The sequence below is a fragment of the Entelurus aequoreus genome, linkage group LG15 (genome assembly GCF_033978785.1).
Source record: "Entelurus aequoreus isolate RoL-2023_Sb linkage group LG15, RoL_Eaeq_v1.1, whole genome shotgun sequence".
Classification (NCBI taxonomy): domain Eukaryota; kingdom Metazoa; phylum Chordata; class Actinopteri; order Syngnathiformes; family Syngnathidae; genus Entelurus; species Entelurus aequoreus.
Window position 1 is genome coordinate 34,590,074 of NC_084745.1, and position 15,474 is coordinate 34,605,547.

The 15,474-nt window shown below is 42.1% G+C and overlaps 1 protein-coding gene across 4 annotated transcripts in view; it reads left to right on the forward strand.

Moving 5' to 3' along the window:
• The window catches only part of ncoa2 (nuclear receptor coactivator 2), a 164,881-nt gene that overhangs the window by 121,074 nt on the left and 28,333 nt on the right, over positions 1 to 15,474 (forward strand). For all 4 annotated transcript variants that reach the window (XM_062021263.1, XM_062021265.1, XM_062021266.1 and 1 more), the window contains exons 7-11: positions 7,660 to 7,848; positions 9,616 to 9,717; positions 12,381 to 12,521; positions 12,607 to 12,754; positions 12,988 to 14,320. In XM_062021263.1, coding sequence (XP_061877247.1) covers positions 7,660 to 7,848; positions 9,616 to 9,717; positions 12,381 to 12,521; positions 12,607 to 12,754; positions 12,988 to 14,320 — 1,913 coding nt within the window. The remainder of the gene's footprint in view (positions 1 to 7,659; positions 7,849 to 9,615; positions 9,718 to 12,380; positions 12,522 to 12,606; positions 12,755 to 12,987; positions 14,321 to 15,474) is intronic.

Sequence of the window (15,474 nt, forward strand, 5' to 3'; positions counted from 1 at the left end):
GCACCAACCGCTGGAGTTGGTTTTACAATCTATGTCATGAGATTTCCCTTCCCCCTTTTTTCTTCTCCTCTCTTCGCTCTCCCGGTGCTCGGGATTGAGGTCTGAGTGCCCAGCCATCTGGGCGGGAGAGCAGCGCACCCAGGAAACCATCAGTGGGGCTGTGTCCCAGATTCTGGGAGATTATCAATGCACCGAATGAGATCACTAACCAGATGGAGTGGGATGGGAGTTTGCTAGAGTGAAAGGAGTTGTGTGTGTCTTTCTTTTGTGTATGTGTGTGCACACTTGATAATGTTTTGGGTTAGAGGAAGGAAGGTTGGCAATAATGTTTTCAGGGACAGTAACTGAGCGGCCAAATTGGACCTTATGATGACTTCTGACCACGGTATCAATTCAGAACTTTCAAGAGACAAACATTTTTGTAGCAGATTGCTAAAAACCGCAGGGCATTCCTTTTTATACAGAGAATCTTAGATCAGTGATTATGCAGTAAAGTGCTAAAAATAGCAAAGCGCTTCTATCATAAAGATCTTCTCAGGCTGGGCTATATGGCTGAAAACCATACTTGCCAACCCTCCCGGATTTTCCGGGAGACTACCGAAATTCAGCGCCTCTCCCGAAAACCTCCCAGGACAAATTTTCTCCCGAAATTCAGGCTGAGCTGGAGGCCACGCCCCCTCCAGCTCCATGCGGACCTGACCTGTTTTCACGTCTGCTTTCCCACAATATAAACAGCGTGCCTGCCCAATCACATTATAACTGTAGAATGATCGAGGGCGAGTTCTTGGTTTCTTATGTGGGTTTATTGTTAGGCAGTTTCATTAACGTCCTCCCAGCGCGGTAACAACACACAACAACAGCAGTCACATTTTCATCTACCGTAAAGCAGTTCGTCTGCCGTAAACAGCAATGTTGTGACACTCTTAAACAGGACAATACTGCCATCTGCTGTACATGCATATGTGGCAATAACATCTACGGCTTTTAGAGAGTGCACAACTGCGCACACAACAAGGAGACGAAGCAGAAGAACGAGGAAGATACAGCCATGGCGACGAGTAAGATAAAGAAATACGCTCGTAAGTTCCAAGCCGCAGCTGCGATTGGACCTGGATAGCCTCCAGGAAGAAGTAGTGGACTACCAAGTGCTTGGCAGTGAAGATCTTCCTCAGGAAGCAAAGATTGACCGGTTTTGGGCCATGCTAGGGAGAGATGGAAGATTCCAGACTCTAGTGCATTTGATGAAAGCACTTTTGTGCGTGCCTCACAGCAATGCATCATCAGAGAGGGTGTTCAGCATGGTTAGAAAAATAGTGACAGAGAATAGAACAAGGATGGACAATTCAACCCTTAACTCAACAATGAGTAGATGAGTGTTGTGTGTGTGTATACAGTATGTGTAAATAAATGAACACTGAAATTCAAGTATTTCTTTTATATATATGTATATATATATATATATATATAAAATAAAATACATATATATATATAGCTAGAATTCACTGAAAGTCAAGTATTTCTTTTATATATATATATATATATATATATATATATATATATATATATATATATATATATATATATATATATATATATATATATATGTAAAATACTTGACTTGGTGAATTCTAGCTGTAAATATACTCCTCCCCTCTTAACCACGCCCCCAATCACGCCCCCACCCCCGACCACGACCCCCCACCCCTCACGCCCCACCTCCCGAAATCGGAGGTCTCGAGGTTGGCAAGTATGCTGAAAACTGTATCACGATGTAATAAGTATTTCATATCGGTCGATATCGATAATTATTGATATTTTTTATGACCCATTGAAAATAAGGACCTGGAGAAAAATATATTCAATGTAAACATTTTTATTTAAAATGTAACCTTCCTCTGATTATAATCCCCTTTACAACTATCAAGGCAGAGAGGAAAGTAAATGTCAACACAACCATGGAAAACAAGCAATCAATGTAAGCAACATTTTAAAATCAATGAACTCTTAACAAACACCCCTTTAAGTTAATGTGCGAAAATAAGGAATACGTAAGAAATGCTTAATAAAGTTTAACACAATATTGCAAACATTTTAAAATGTAAATATAGAGAAACCTGACAAACTATTTTTGCAGGTTTACTGCCAGGAAGTTGCGGTTGTGCTCGGATCAGCGTGGTTAAGGTGGACCATATTGGTCTGACTACGGTCAGTTTTTTAAAATCCAAAACACTGCTATACTGTCGAGGTGACTTTTCTTGTTTTATCAATTGTTTATTCGCTTTCTGCAGCACTCATTTTTAGTTTCTCTTCTCACTCCATGCACAGAATCAACCGCAAGACATGATGGCGCAACCAAAATTGATAGTTGATACTGTTACCTGATTGGCTGTTAGCGTGTCATTTCTCCTGGTCCGTGATCACTTCCAGCATTGCTTTGTTACCAGAGAGTGAGTTCCTTTGTTCAGGCAACCAACCTTGCTTTGCAACTTTCGGTTTCTTTTGACAAAGAAGCAAAAAAAATTATCGAATGTTTTAGCTAACTCATATTTTATTTATATCCATTATGATTATTGCAATATATATTGATATTGTTTTATGGCCCAGCCCTTGGATCCAAAAGTAGGGCGGCATGGCTCAGATGGTAGAGCCGCCGGCCAGAAACTTCAGGGTTCCTAGTTCGAATCCAGGGTTCCTAGTTCGAATCCAGCTTCCGCCATCTTAGTAAGACACTTCACCCACCTTGCCCACAGTTCCACCCAAACTGGTGTAAATGTACCTTAAATGTAGATTATGGGTTTCTTGATGTAAAGGGCTTTGAGTCACTGGAGAAAAACACTATATAAATATAGTTAATATATAATAATCAATTAATATTTTTGCATCAGATTCCAAAAAATAGCATATAGGATCTTTTAATTGCGTTTCTTGCGGTAGATCCCTAAGAACAGCAGGGTGCTCCAGTCACATAGGATCTTCGACTAGAATTGTATGCTGTGGTTCCCTTTAAAACAGTGGTTCTTAACCTGGGTTCGATCGAACCCTAGGGGTTCGGTGGAGCCTCCGCCGCGGAGGTCAAGACACCCGACTCATCAAAGTAAATAAAAACTTCTCCCTATCGTCGTATTATGGATACGGCAACAGCAGAAGTCACACTGGTTTTCAGGTGTGTAATTTGTTGTGAGTTCATGCACTGTGTTGGTTTTGTTCTTTGAACAAGGTGATGTTCATGCATGGTTCATTTTGAGCACCAGTAAAAAAAACATAACTTTGTCTTGAATTTGAAAAAAAAAAACATTTTATTTTTCACTAAGAAGGGTTTGATGAATGCGCATATGAAACCAGTGGGGTTCGGTACCTCCAACAAGGTTAAGAACCACTGCTCTAAAACAACAGAGCGCCCTTATTGTAGATGGTTGACTAGTGTATTTACAGTAGATTCCTAAAAACAGCAAAGTACTCTGGTCATGAAGAGGGTCTTTGATAAGCATTTTTGCAGGAAATTGACTGTAAAGAGGCAAGTCCAAGATCCAGCGCTATGCTGTTTCCAAATATCTATTGCAAAAATGGTAGTCCTTTATAAGATATCTAGATCTGACTCCAATTTTGCAATAGATTCCTAAAAACTGCAGTGTTCTTCTCATAAAATATATTTGATTGTTGTGATGGCATCTTTGACTATATTTTTTGCAATACAAATGCAAAAAAACATCACAGTGCTCATGTCACGTTTTGGATTTTTGACCAGCATTTTTACAATAGATTCTTAAAAACTGCAAAGTTCTCCAGTCATATAGGATCTACAGGATTGTCTCAGAAAATTAAAATATTGTGATAAAGTTTTTTATTTTCTGTAATGCAATTAAAAAAAACAAAAATGTCATACATTCTGGATTCATTACACATCAACTGAAATATTGCAGGCCTTTTATTGTTTTAATATTGCTGATTATGGCATACAGCTTAAGAAAACTCAAAAATCCTTAAGAAAACTCAAAAATCCTATCTAAAAAAATTAGAATATTTCCTCAGACCAAGTAAAAAAAAAGATTTATAACAGCAAAACAAAATCAAACATTTGAAAATGTCAATTAATGCACTCAGTAGTTGGTTGGGAATCCTTTTGCACGGATTACTGCATCAATGCGGCGTGGCATGGAGGCAATCAGCCTGTGGCATTGAATCAGAATCAGAATAGTTTTATTGCCATTGTTTGAGAACGGGTTCACAAACTAGGAATTTTTCTTGGTGCAATCGTGCAACATAAAACACATATAACACATATTTGGTAATAAAAAGAGCTGTAACTGAGCTATCAGATCTTGTTATAGACTTAGAAGGAATTCAAGGAGCTACTGTTTGGAGTTATTGTTCATGTGCCTGATGGCCGAGGGGAAAAAACTGTTCAGGTGGCGGGAGGTGTGGGTCTGGATGGAGCGTAGTCTCCTGCCTGAGGGGAGAGGGGAGAATAGTGTGTGTCCAGGGTGAGAAGAGTCAGCTGTGATCCAACCCACACGCCTCCTGGTCCTGGAGGAGAACAAGTCCTGGAGGGATGGGCGCTTGCAGCCAATCCCCTTCTCAGCAGCATGTACGATACGCTGCAGTCTATGCTTATTGCTGAGGTGTTATGGATGCCCAGGATGCTTCAATGGCGGCCTTTAGCTCATTTGCATTATTGGGTCTGGTGTCTTTCAGCTTCTTCTTCACAATAACCCACAAATTCTCTATGGGGTTCAGGTCAGGGGAGTTGGCGGGCCAATCGAGGACAGTAATGCCATGGTCAGTACACCAGTTACTGGTGGTTTTGGCACTGTGGGCAGGTGCCAGATCATGCTGGAAAATGAAATCATCATCTCCATAGAGCTTTTTAACAGATGGAAGCATGTAGTGCTCTAAAATCTCTAGAAGTGTCTGACTTGGGCTATGGAAAAGAAGCACTGAACAGTTGCAGAGTGGTCCAGAGTCCTGTTTTCAGACGAAAGCAAGTTTTGTATTTCATTTGGAAGTCAAGGCGCTAGAGTCGGAGAAAGGCTTTTTTTTTTTTTTTTTGCTTGTGCGGCCCGGTACCAATCGATCCACGGCCCGGTGGTTGGGGACCACTGATCTATATCATATGACAGGTATTTACTGCAAATACACTAGTCTGAGTGCTCGTGTCTTCTAGAAGATCTTTCACTCCCATTTTATATCCTTAAAAACAGCATTTTTTTTTTAAATAGCAAAATAATCATGTTATAAAGAGGATCTTTGACAAAAACCTCTGCAGCAGATTACTAAAAACAGCGCAGCGCTCTAGTCTTATATTGGATATTTGCTGTTTTTTTAAGATGTACTCTAAAAAGGCAAATCAAAGATCCACTATATGAGGGGAGTGTTCTCCTTTTTCCAACAGTCTATTGCAAAAAATAGTAATCAAAGATAGTATGATCATATACTGCAATTACCTAGTCAATGTTAGTTCTTCGACTTGCATTTTTGCAATGTATCCTTAAAAACAGCAATGTTCCCCTCATATAGAGAATATTTGAATTAGAATTTTTGCAATACATGCCTAAAATCAAACAATCCTGTTGCAAAGAGGATTTGTGATGACTGGCAGAAGACAACCAAAAAAACATCCCAGCGCTAGTGTCAGGATTTAACTAGCAGTTTTGCAATAGATTGTTAAAAACAGTAGAGTGGTCTAGTCTTATTTAGGATCTTTGACTGACATTTTTATTTTACATCCTTTTAAAACAACAAAGCACTTATTTCATATAGAGGATGGTTGACTGGTGTATTTACAGATTCCTAAAAGCAGCAAAGCACTCCTGTCATAAAGAGGGTCTTTGACCAGCATTTTTGCAGCAAATTCACCCCCCAAAAAGCACAGCGCTCCAGTCATATATAGAATATTTGCTGTTTTTAAAGATTTACTGGGGGAAAAAAAGCCTTTCAATGACTACTACACAGTTTTCAAGGCTCAATTGTAAACATGGTTGTCAAAAGATCCTCTACATCAGTGTTTTTCAACCTTTTTTGAGCAAAGGCACATTTTTTGAGTTGAAAAAATCCGGAGGCACACCACCAGCAGAAATCATTAAAAAACTAAACTCAGTTGACAGTAAAAAGTCGTTGTCGCAATTGTTGGATATGACTTCAAACCATAACCAACCATGCATCGATATAGTTCTTGTCTCAAAGTAGGTGTACTGTCACAACCTGTCACATCACGCCTTGACCTATTTTGAGTTTTCTTGTGTGTAGTGTTTTAGTTCTTGTCTTGTGCTCCTATTTTGGTGGCTTTTTCTCTTTTTTTGGTGTTTTCGTGTAGCAGTTTCATGTCTTCCTTTGAGCGATATTCCCCGCATCTACTTTGTTTTAGCAATCAAGAATATTTCAGTTGTTTTTATCCTTCTTTGTGGGGACTTTGTTGATTGTCATGTCATGTTCGGATGTACATTGTGGACGCCGTCTTTGCTCCACAGTAAGTCTTTGCTGTCGTCCAGCATTTAGTTTTTGTTTACCGTACTTTGTAGCCAGTTCAGTTTTAGTTTCGTTCTGCATAGCCTTCCCCAAGCTTCAATGCCTCTTCTTAGGGGCAATCACCTTTTGTTTATTTTTGGTTTAAGCAATAGATACCTTTTTACCTGCACGCTGCCTCCCGCTGTTTCCGACATCTACAAAGCAATTAGCTACCGGCTGCCACCTGCTGATACGGAAGAGTATTACACGGTTACTCTGCCGAGCTCTAGACCGCACTGACACTCAACAACAACACATAATTTGGAGACTATAATTACTTGTTTGCAAAAAATATTTTTAACCCAAATAGGTCAAATTAGATAATCTCCCACGGCACACCAGACTATCTCACGACACTTGTGCCACGGCACAGTGGTTGAAAAACACTGCTCCACATGACAAGAGCCCATGTCCCTTCTATGTGTGTCATACCCATTTTACAGCACTTTGGCTACCCCTGTGGTAAATTTTAAATGTGCTTTATAAATAAAGTTGATTTGATTTGATTTGATCATGCAAATACGATCTTTAGAGTGTCCGCCCTGAGATCGGTAGGTTGTGAGTTCAAACCCCGGCCGAGTCATACCAAAGACTATAAAAATGGGACCCATTACCTCCCTGCTTGGCACTCAGCATTAAGGGTTGGAATCGGGGGTTAAGTCACCAAAAATAATTCCAGGGTGCAGCACCGCTGCTGCTCACTGCTCCCCTCACCTCCCAGGGGGCGAACAAGGGGATATGTCAAATGCAGAGGACAAATTTTGCCACACCCAGTGTGTGTGTGACAATCATTGGTACTTTAACTTTAACTTAAAACGGCAGCGTTTCTGTCATACAGAGGATATTTTGACTGCCATCTATTTTAATAAATAAGATCAGAATCAGGTCTTTTACAATTAGTTTTTTAGAAGGTTACCAACAACAGCACAGTGCTCCTATCACATATAGAATTTTGCAAAATACCCAGCGTAGGAGGTCTTAAAAAATTGCCCTTGGATCAATTTGGTTCAATTGCCCTGCCTTAAGTGTTTTAACTCCTCCCTTTCTTCTATTTGCTCTTTTTAGTAAAGGGGTTAAAACAACAACAAATTAAGAACTACTTAGAGCAAAACATGTTGCATTATGGAACCTAAACATGTCCTTTTGCTTTCCCTATAGTGAACGGCGTCCCATGGTCCAGCGAGGGTCCGAGGAGGAACAGTCACACCTTCAACTGCCGCATGCTGGTGAACCCCCACAGCGAGAGCCAGGACGAGCAGCGCGAGCACGAGCAGCAGCAGCAGAAATACGAGACCATGCAGTGCTTCGCTGTTTCCGAGCCCAAGTCCATCAAGGAGGAAGGAGATGGTATGGAAAAAGAGAGCTTGTTACTGATGCTCAAAAAGGAACCTAGCAAAATCCAACTAAAAGTGGAGATCTAAAAATTGTTGCATGAATTATAAATGTATACTAGAGCTGTCAAGTTAACGCAATAACAACAAGTAGTGATATAACAATAAACAATATCAAAGACAACCGCGGTAAAACTCATGATGGTTTGTATTACCATTTTAAACTTGAATTATCTAAAAAACGGAATTGATAGCCGCACTTTGATATACTCACGGACGAACTGATGCTAGCTTAAATGCTAACATAAAAACGAGACATTAACGCCTTTTCCAACACTGCTATCGGTGAAGCATAAGAAACACAAAACATATAAAAACAATGGACTAAATCAATAGCACACAATACAGATAAACCAATACAAACAACAATACCACGATTAATTCTGCTCTCAATAACTGCGATCTAAAATGTTCATATAGTTAGATCCCAATAACCAGTTAAAGGCAGTATTTTTTTTATGAACGCAGCAGCAAGCGATAGATAATATTTAGCTGTTACTCAACATTTGCATAAAGCAAACAAATTGTCTAATCCCATGTCGATAGTATTAAAAACTAGGAAAGTATCTGTTTATAGTACACCTATTAAAGATGAAAACAATTTAATTGCGATTAATTAGGAGTTAACTACCGACAAAATGTATTTGACAGCCCTAGTTTGTACAAATATAAAATCTATTGTAGCTTAGCGCTGAACTCAGGAGGAATCTGTGCCGTCGTCACTTAAAGTGCAATGATGACATGTGAACCGGCACAGCAAAGAAAAGAGGCGGGGCAGCCGCTACTCACATCTACCATGATCTACATTCTTAGATACGTGTTTGACAATGCATTACTGAACATGTTTTACAGCAACTCTTCCTTCTAACTCACATGCTCAAACAGTACATGTCAAAAGCACTTACTGCTTTATGGACAGTTTTACGGCTGTACACAACAACCTAAGATTCAACTTTTTTTTTCTTTTTTGAGTAACCTTTGAGTCAGCACTTTGCAAAGCACTGGCGCACATTAGTCCCAAAGCAGTTGCAATATTGTGCAACTAACCTAACTTTGTTTGCTCCGTGCGTTTGACATGCAGCTTCCTTCCTGCTAAGCTACAAATTAGAATAGATGAAAACTCAGAGCTTTGTTTCAACCTGTCCTCGGTACTCCTTGGCTGTGTTTGTGTGGCTGCTTGTAAGCCAGCTGGATTTTTTTTATTTTTTTTTGCAAACTAGGACCACTGTAGGGGAGGTGGGCGGGATCTCTGGTTGTAGTTGCTAAATGTTGTGCGGAGGGTTCACTGGTATACGTGCCAGACCACCCAAAGGGGCTATGTTGTATGTCAGAATGGGATATATTGTGTGGATCTTTTTGACGGCCCAGAACTGGACTTGATTTGGTCATTTATGTTTGAAACATTATTCATGTGAGGCCAGGGGATTTATTAGTGAAATGGCTCTGTACTTACTGTAGCTGAGACCAGTCTCACACACACTCAAAGGTCACACTTGATCATTTCCCTTGCCAGCCATAGATGCTCCTCCTCATGAAAGGCAAGGAGGGGGAGCCCTGTTCCCTTTCCTCATTAATAACTGTATTAATTATTCTGCCTGGGAATAACATGCATTTCATTATCTTTTCACTTGTCCCCTCTATCACCGCCATCCCCCACACCCCCTTCGCACTGACTATATCGGTCCTGTACACATCAATTTCTTCTCTCCATCGCTTACTTTAGACTTCCAGTCGTGCCTAATCTGCGTGGCTCGCAGGGTCCCCATGAAGGAGAGGCCCGCGCTTTCTACACACGAGAGCTTCACCACACGGCAAGACCTGCAAGGTACCAAAACTGTCCAAAACATTGTTACGTTTTATTCTAAAGACTGACACTGGAAGTTTACCATAGTGATGGCCATTTCTGATATATTTTTCCTCACCTATAGGTACCTAAAATCTAAAAGTCCACTTGTGTACCACTACAACCCACAATAATAAACATAGTCAGTGTTTCCCACAGGACTGCAATCTATCTGTGGTGCTGGGTTGCAATGACGTCAACGTATAATTTGTATAACTGGAAACACAAATACAATATCTTATTATTCTGTCATCTCATGCACTAAACTAAATGTCTGCATCCTATATGCATGTAAGTGAATATTAATGTAAACAATGCTAAAACATATAATTGGTGCCAATTAAATTGTAGTGAGCATGCGCAGGTTGAAATGGTTGGTTTTTGGGTATGAGCGAGAGGGGGCAGGTGTAACAGAAAATAATTGAGAATCACTGATTTATTCCAATATTGTAGTGCTGCCTGAGACTGATTCAGTCAGTGGCCACAATACTGAACAGCGTGCGTTGATTGGTTTTTGATTTTTGACCAGCAGGAGTTTTTCTGTAAACCCAGGCCAATACTCCTCTGAGTCTGCCCTTAAGTATGGTGTACCCCAAAGTTCAATTTGGCACCTGTCCTCTTCTCTTTATAAGTGCTTCCTCTGAGTGCGGTTTTTAAAAAGCACAATGACTCTTTTCACTGTTTCAGAGATGATATTCAAATATATCTGCCTGTAACAGTAAGTAATACCCAGGTTGCCATGACTACTCTACAGAACTGTTTGTATGATGTTTAGGAATGGTTTGGATTGGAATTTTTTATACTTAAACAAAAATAAAACAGAAATTGTCGTATTTGGTCAAACAAACCCGCTGCAAGGACATGACAGTGCTATTGGTCCTCTGTCCTCATATTGCCACACATCAGCAAGGAGCTTTGGAGTTATTTTTGACAGCGTGCTTAAGCTGGACAAACAAATTAGCTCTGTAATTAAATCTAGCTTCTCTCAGCTACGACTCCTTGCAAAAATAAGACAGTATCTTCCACAGGCTGACTTTGAAAGAGCTATCCATGCATTTGTGACGTCACGCCTGGATTACTGTAATTATTTGTATGCAGGCCTGGACCAGGGCTCTCTCCAGCAGCTGCACCACTTGCAGAATTCTGCTGCTCATCTTTTAACCAAAATCAAACGACGTGAGCACATTACCCCTGACTGGCCTCCCGTCGTTGGCTCCCAGTTACTTTTAGAGTTCATTTTAAAATGGTACCTTTTGTTTTTAAATACCTACACTAAGTAGCCCCGCTCTATCTTATTGAGCTGCTGCAGCCTTATTCTCCCAGCAGGACCTTCAGATCTTCAGACTAGCTCCTCCTGGCTGACTCAAAACCAGAGGAGATATAGCTTTCTCAGAGTCCAGACTGTGGAACAACCTTCCACTATCTGAGCCAATTTAAATATAGGTTAAAAACATACTTTTACTCCCCGGCGTTCAAATCCAGTGTGGTTGTTTTTATTTCTGGTTTTATAAAAAAAATTATTTATTACATTTTGGTATTTTAGGTGATATATTCTGCACTTCTTTTAAGGTATATTTTACTATTGTGTTTTATTAATCCTTCTGTGTTACAATGTAAATGTGACATGCATGCCCTTTTTTTGTTTCAAATTGTTTCTTATGTCTGTACAGCACTTTAGCCAACTGGGGTTGTTTCTAATTGTGCTATACAAATAAATAAACTGAACTGGTCTCCTCTGGTGGCCAATACTACTTTAGTATTTATATTTTTAGTTTAGCCATTGTATGCTTAAAAAACCCATAGTTTAAGCCAAAAATATGTAGAATATACTTTAAAAAATTGTAACGGAAAAATACCGGTGATAGGGTGAAGGCACAAAATTTAAATTACTATGTGGCAATGAACAGCTTCAGTTAATGAGGCGATTATTTATTAAGATATATATTCACTGTTACAAATGGCCCCTCAATGAAAACAAGTTTGACAGCCCTGTCTTAAAGCTGTCTTAGAAAACACTGCATCGAACAAAAGCAGAAACGGAAGAACGCTTTCAAAGTCAAAGATTAAGAAATTAGTCTTCGCATACATTTTTTACAGGTAAAAGTAATGTCAAATATATTTATTTCGGTCCAAATTTAACAGTGGCAGGCCACCACAAATACATGAACTGGATCTCTAAATCAATATTTTTTGGTATGGCCATAGACAGAACAGAACTTTAAAAATGTGTGGAGGTGTGTAATGTCCTGTGTGTCTGAAGGTTGTATTTATTCCCGTACCTCTTTGGCTTTGATGCATTTGAAGGAATAATAATAACGTAGTTGTCACCAGCTCATAAGTCACCCCACGCCAGCACTGTAAGATGATTAACGCTTTGGAGAACAGGCCTTAGGATTCAACACATTAAAGTCTTGTGTGACAATTGCTTGTCTTTACTGTTGGGGGTAGAGTTTTCCCTCAGAGCTGGTCTTACTCTTAAACATGCACAAACACACAAAAATAAAAAATGTGTTTGCTTTACTTTATCTGATCTAATGTCTCCAAGTGGAGTGGACAACGACATTGTAAATTTTCAATTTAAGTGCAACAGGTGGAGATCTGCATAGAAAGCTTCCCTAATCCCCTCCTCTTTTTGCTGTTTAAAGGCAAGATAACGTCGCTGGATACCAGTCTGCTGCGGGCCTCCATGAAGCCGGGATGGGAGGACCTGGTGCGCCGCTGCATCCAGCGCTTCCACCTCCAGAACGATGGGGAAATGTCCTTTGCCAAACGCCATCAGCAGGAAGGTAAACCTCACAACTATCTCCAGTGGCTTGTTTTTTGTTTGTTGGTTTTTTTACCTGTAATAGTTATTTGCACTCCTGTTTTCAGTTCTTCGCCACGGCCAGGCATTCAGTCCCATCTACCGCTTTTCCCTCTCGGATGGAACCATCGTGTCAGCCCACACGAAGAGCAAATTGGTGCGCTCGCATGCCACCAACGAGCCTCAGCTCTACATGTCTCTGCACATTCTACAGAGGTATGCCTTGCTGTGTGTCAGACAGAGAGCATAAACTTCCTGGCATATTTTAACATAATGCACTGCTTTGTGAGCATTCATATAGTCCTTGATGATAGAATGATGTGAATTTATGTTACTGATAGTTTTAGCAGTGCAGTTAATCCTTGTATAAATGTCACGCTGACCGATTGGGAGGTACTATCAAAAACCTTGTTCTTTCAACTCATAAAAAGTGTTTGTGTTAACTGCAGGGAGCAGACAGTATGCGGGATGGGCCAGGACATGGGTCCTGGCGCTCAGGCCACAGGGATGGCTCCCAAGCCAATGAACTCCTCCACTCCCTCCATGACTCCACCGACACCGGGAAGTTTGCCAGGCTCAGGACCTCAGGGCCAAGACACGACTATCAGCAGCAACAGCACGCCTTTCTCTCCTCCGGGCCCTGCTGGCCCCCGAGAACCAGCAACCATAGGGGGGGGACACATGCAGGTCTACCGTCAAGGCTGCCCCCAACCACACGGCCACACTGGAGGAATGCAGCCTCCCCAGCAGGGCCAGAACTGGCGAATGAACAGTCCCTCTCGTGCCAGCCCCAGCCCAGCCGGCGGACCTCACGCGCCTCAGCAGAACTCGATGCTCTCCCCCAGGCATCGTGGGAGTCCTGGCGGAGCGGGCAGTCCGCGAGTAGCAGGAGGCCTTCACTCCCCTTCCCCAGTGGGGATGTGCGGGGGAGGGCCCGGTGGTGCAGGTGGTAGCACAACAAGCAGCCATGCCAACAGCTACACCAGCAGTTCCCTGTCAGCTTTGCAGGTCCTAAGCGAATGTCACGGTGTAGGACACGGGCACGGGCACCCTCATGCACACACACTAGGGTCTCCCGATCGTAGGATAGGCTCTCCAGCCAGCGTCACACCAGGATCAGGTGTAAACACTCATCTCATGTCAAAACTCGGCGCAGGGGCCACAGACTCGTTTGGCCCTCACACTGAAGTGGGTCAGGGGGGGCACACCCCAGGTCCGACAGAAAGCAACATTACTGAACCTAAAGACGAGAGGGAGGGGCCACTTGAGGGCCATGACCCTCACAGTCATCTTCATGACAACAAGGGCCACACTAAGTTACTACAACTGCTCACTACCAAACCAGAGCCTCTGGAGACCCCCCTGTCTCCTAATGCTGGATGCGACGGTAAGGATCAGGCTGGGACTGTGGTCCGGGGTGGCCATTCTGGAGTAAGTACTCATGCCACCTCCCTTAAAGAAAAACACAAGATCCTCCACCAACTCCTGCAGAACAGCACGTCTCCCGTGGACCTGGCCAAGCTCACCGCCGAGGCCACGGGTAAGGAGCCAGGCCAGGAGCAAGGCCAGGGTGCCTCTGGGGGCGACGTCACCCCAAAGCAGGAACCTCTCAGCCCCAAGAAGAAGGACAACGCTCTGCTCCGTTATCTGCTGGATAAGGATGACACAGCGCTGAAGGACAAGGTTCCTAAGCTGGAGCCAGGGGAGGTGAAGGTGGAAGTAGGCAAACATCCGCTTGTCAAAACGGAGAAACAAGATGTCGGATACGACCAAGCTGAGCAGGTCAGTTGTTGTTGTTTTGTAATTATTGCTTTTAAGTTGTCTTGTGAGGAATTGCTGCTAAAATGTCAACATGTTTAGCTTCCTTTTCTCCTGGGTTGGTTTCTCCACATCCACACAGAATGCTTCCACCCAAAACAAGGTCGCGTTATAGCAGGGCTGTCCAAACTTTTTCCACATCCTGAAAATTCAAGAATGTGGGGGCCATTTTGATATTGTGTCCTATCTTGAACCAACAAAAGATGGTCAGCTTTGCTTGAGGAAGATGAACAGAAATAACAAACCACAATCACAATGCAAACACAAAAATATGACAACACAGTACATAACCAATAATTCAAGCATATACAACAACTAATGCTAACAATACACGTAACTATTTACGCAATACATGAATGAAGGTTGGAAACACAATCCAGCTTAGATATGTTAGTACAGGGGTCGGCAACCCGGGGCTCCGGAGCCGCATGCGCTCTTTGACCACTCTGATGCGGCTCAGCTGCATACTTGCCGACCCTCCCGGTTTTCCCAGTATACTTAACGACCCCCCCGATTTTCCCAGGAGACTGCCTCTCCTAGAAATCTCCCAGGGCAAATATTATCCTATTTTCACTCTAATGACTTAATCAAGGGCGTGCCCTAATGGCACTGCATTAATTGTCCTCTATAGCATTTACAAACAGCGTGCCAGCCCGGCCACATGTTATATGTTGCTTTTACTTGCACACGTAGGAGACAGCAAAGCATACTTGCTCAACAGCCACACAGCTTACACTGACGGTAGTCGTACAAAAACAACTTTAACACTGTTACGTTACAAATATGCGCCACACTGTGAACCCACACCAAAAAAGAATGACAAAAACATTTCTGGAGAACATCCGCACCGTAACACAACACAACAAATACCCAGAATCCCATGCAGCCCTAACTCTTCCGGTCTACATTATACACCCCCGCTACCACCAACACCCCCCCCCCCCCCCACACACACACACACACATCAACACCCCTCCCCTCCTCCGTGCGTCAGTTGAGCGGAAGAGTTAGGGCTGCATGGGATTCTGGGTATTTGTTGTGTTGTGTTTATGTTGTGTTACAGTGCAGATGTTCTCCAGAAATGTGTTTGTCATTCTTTTTTGGTGTAGGTTCAAAAT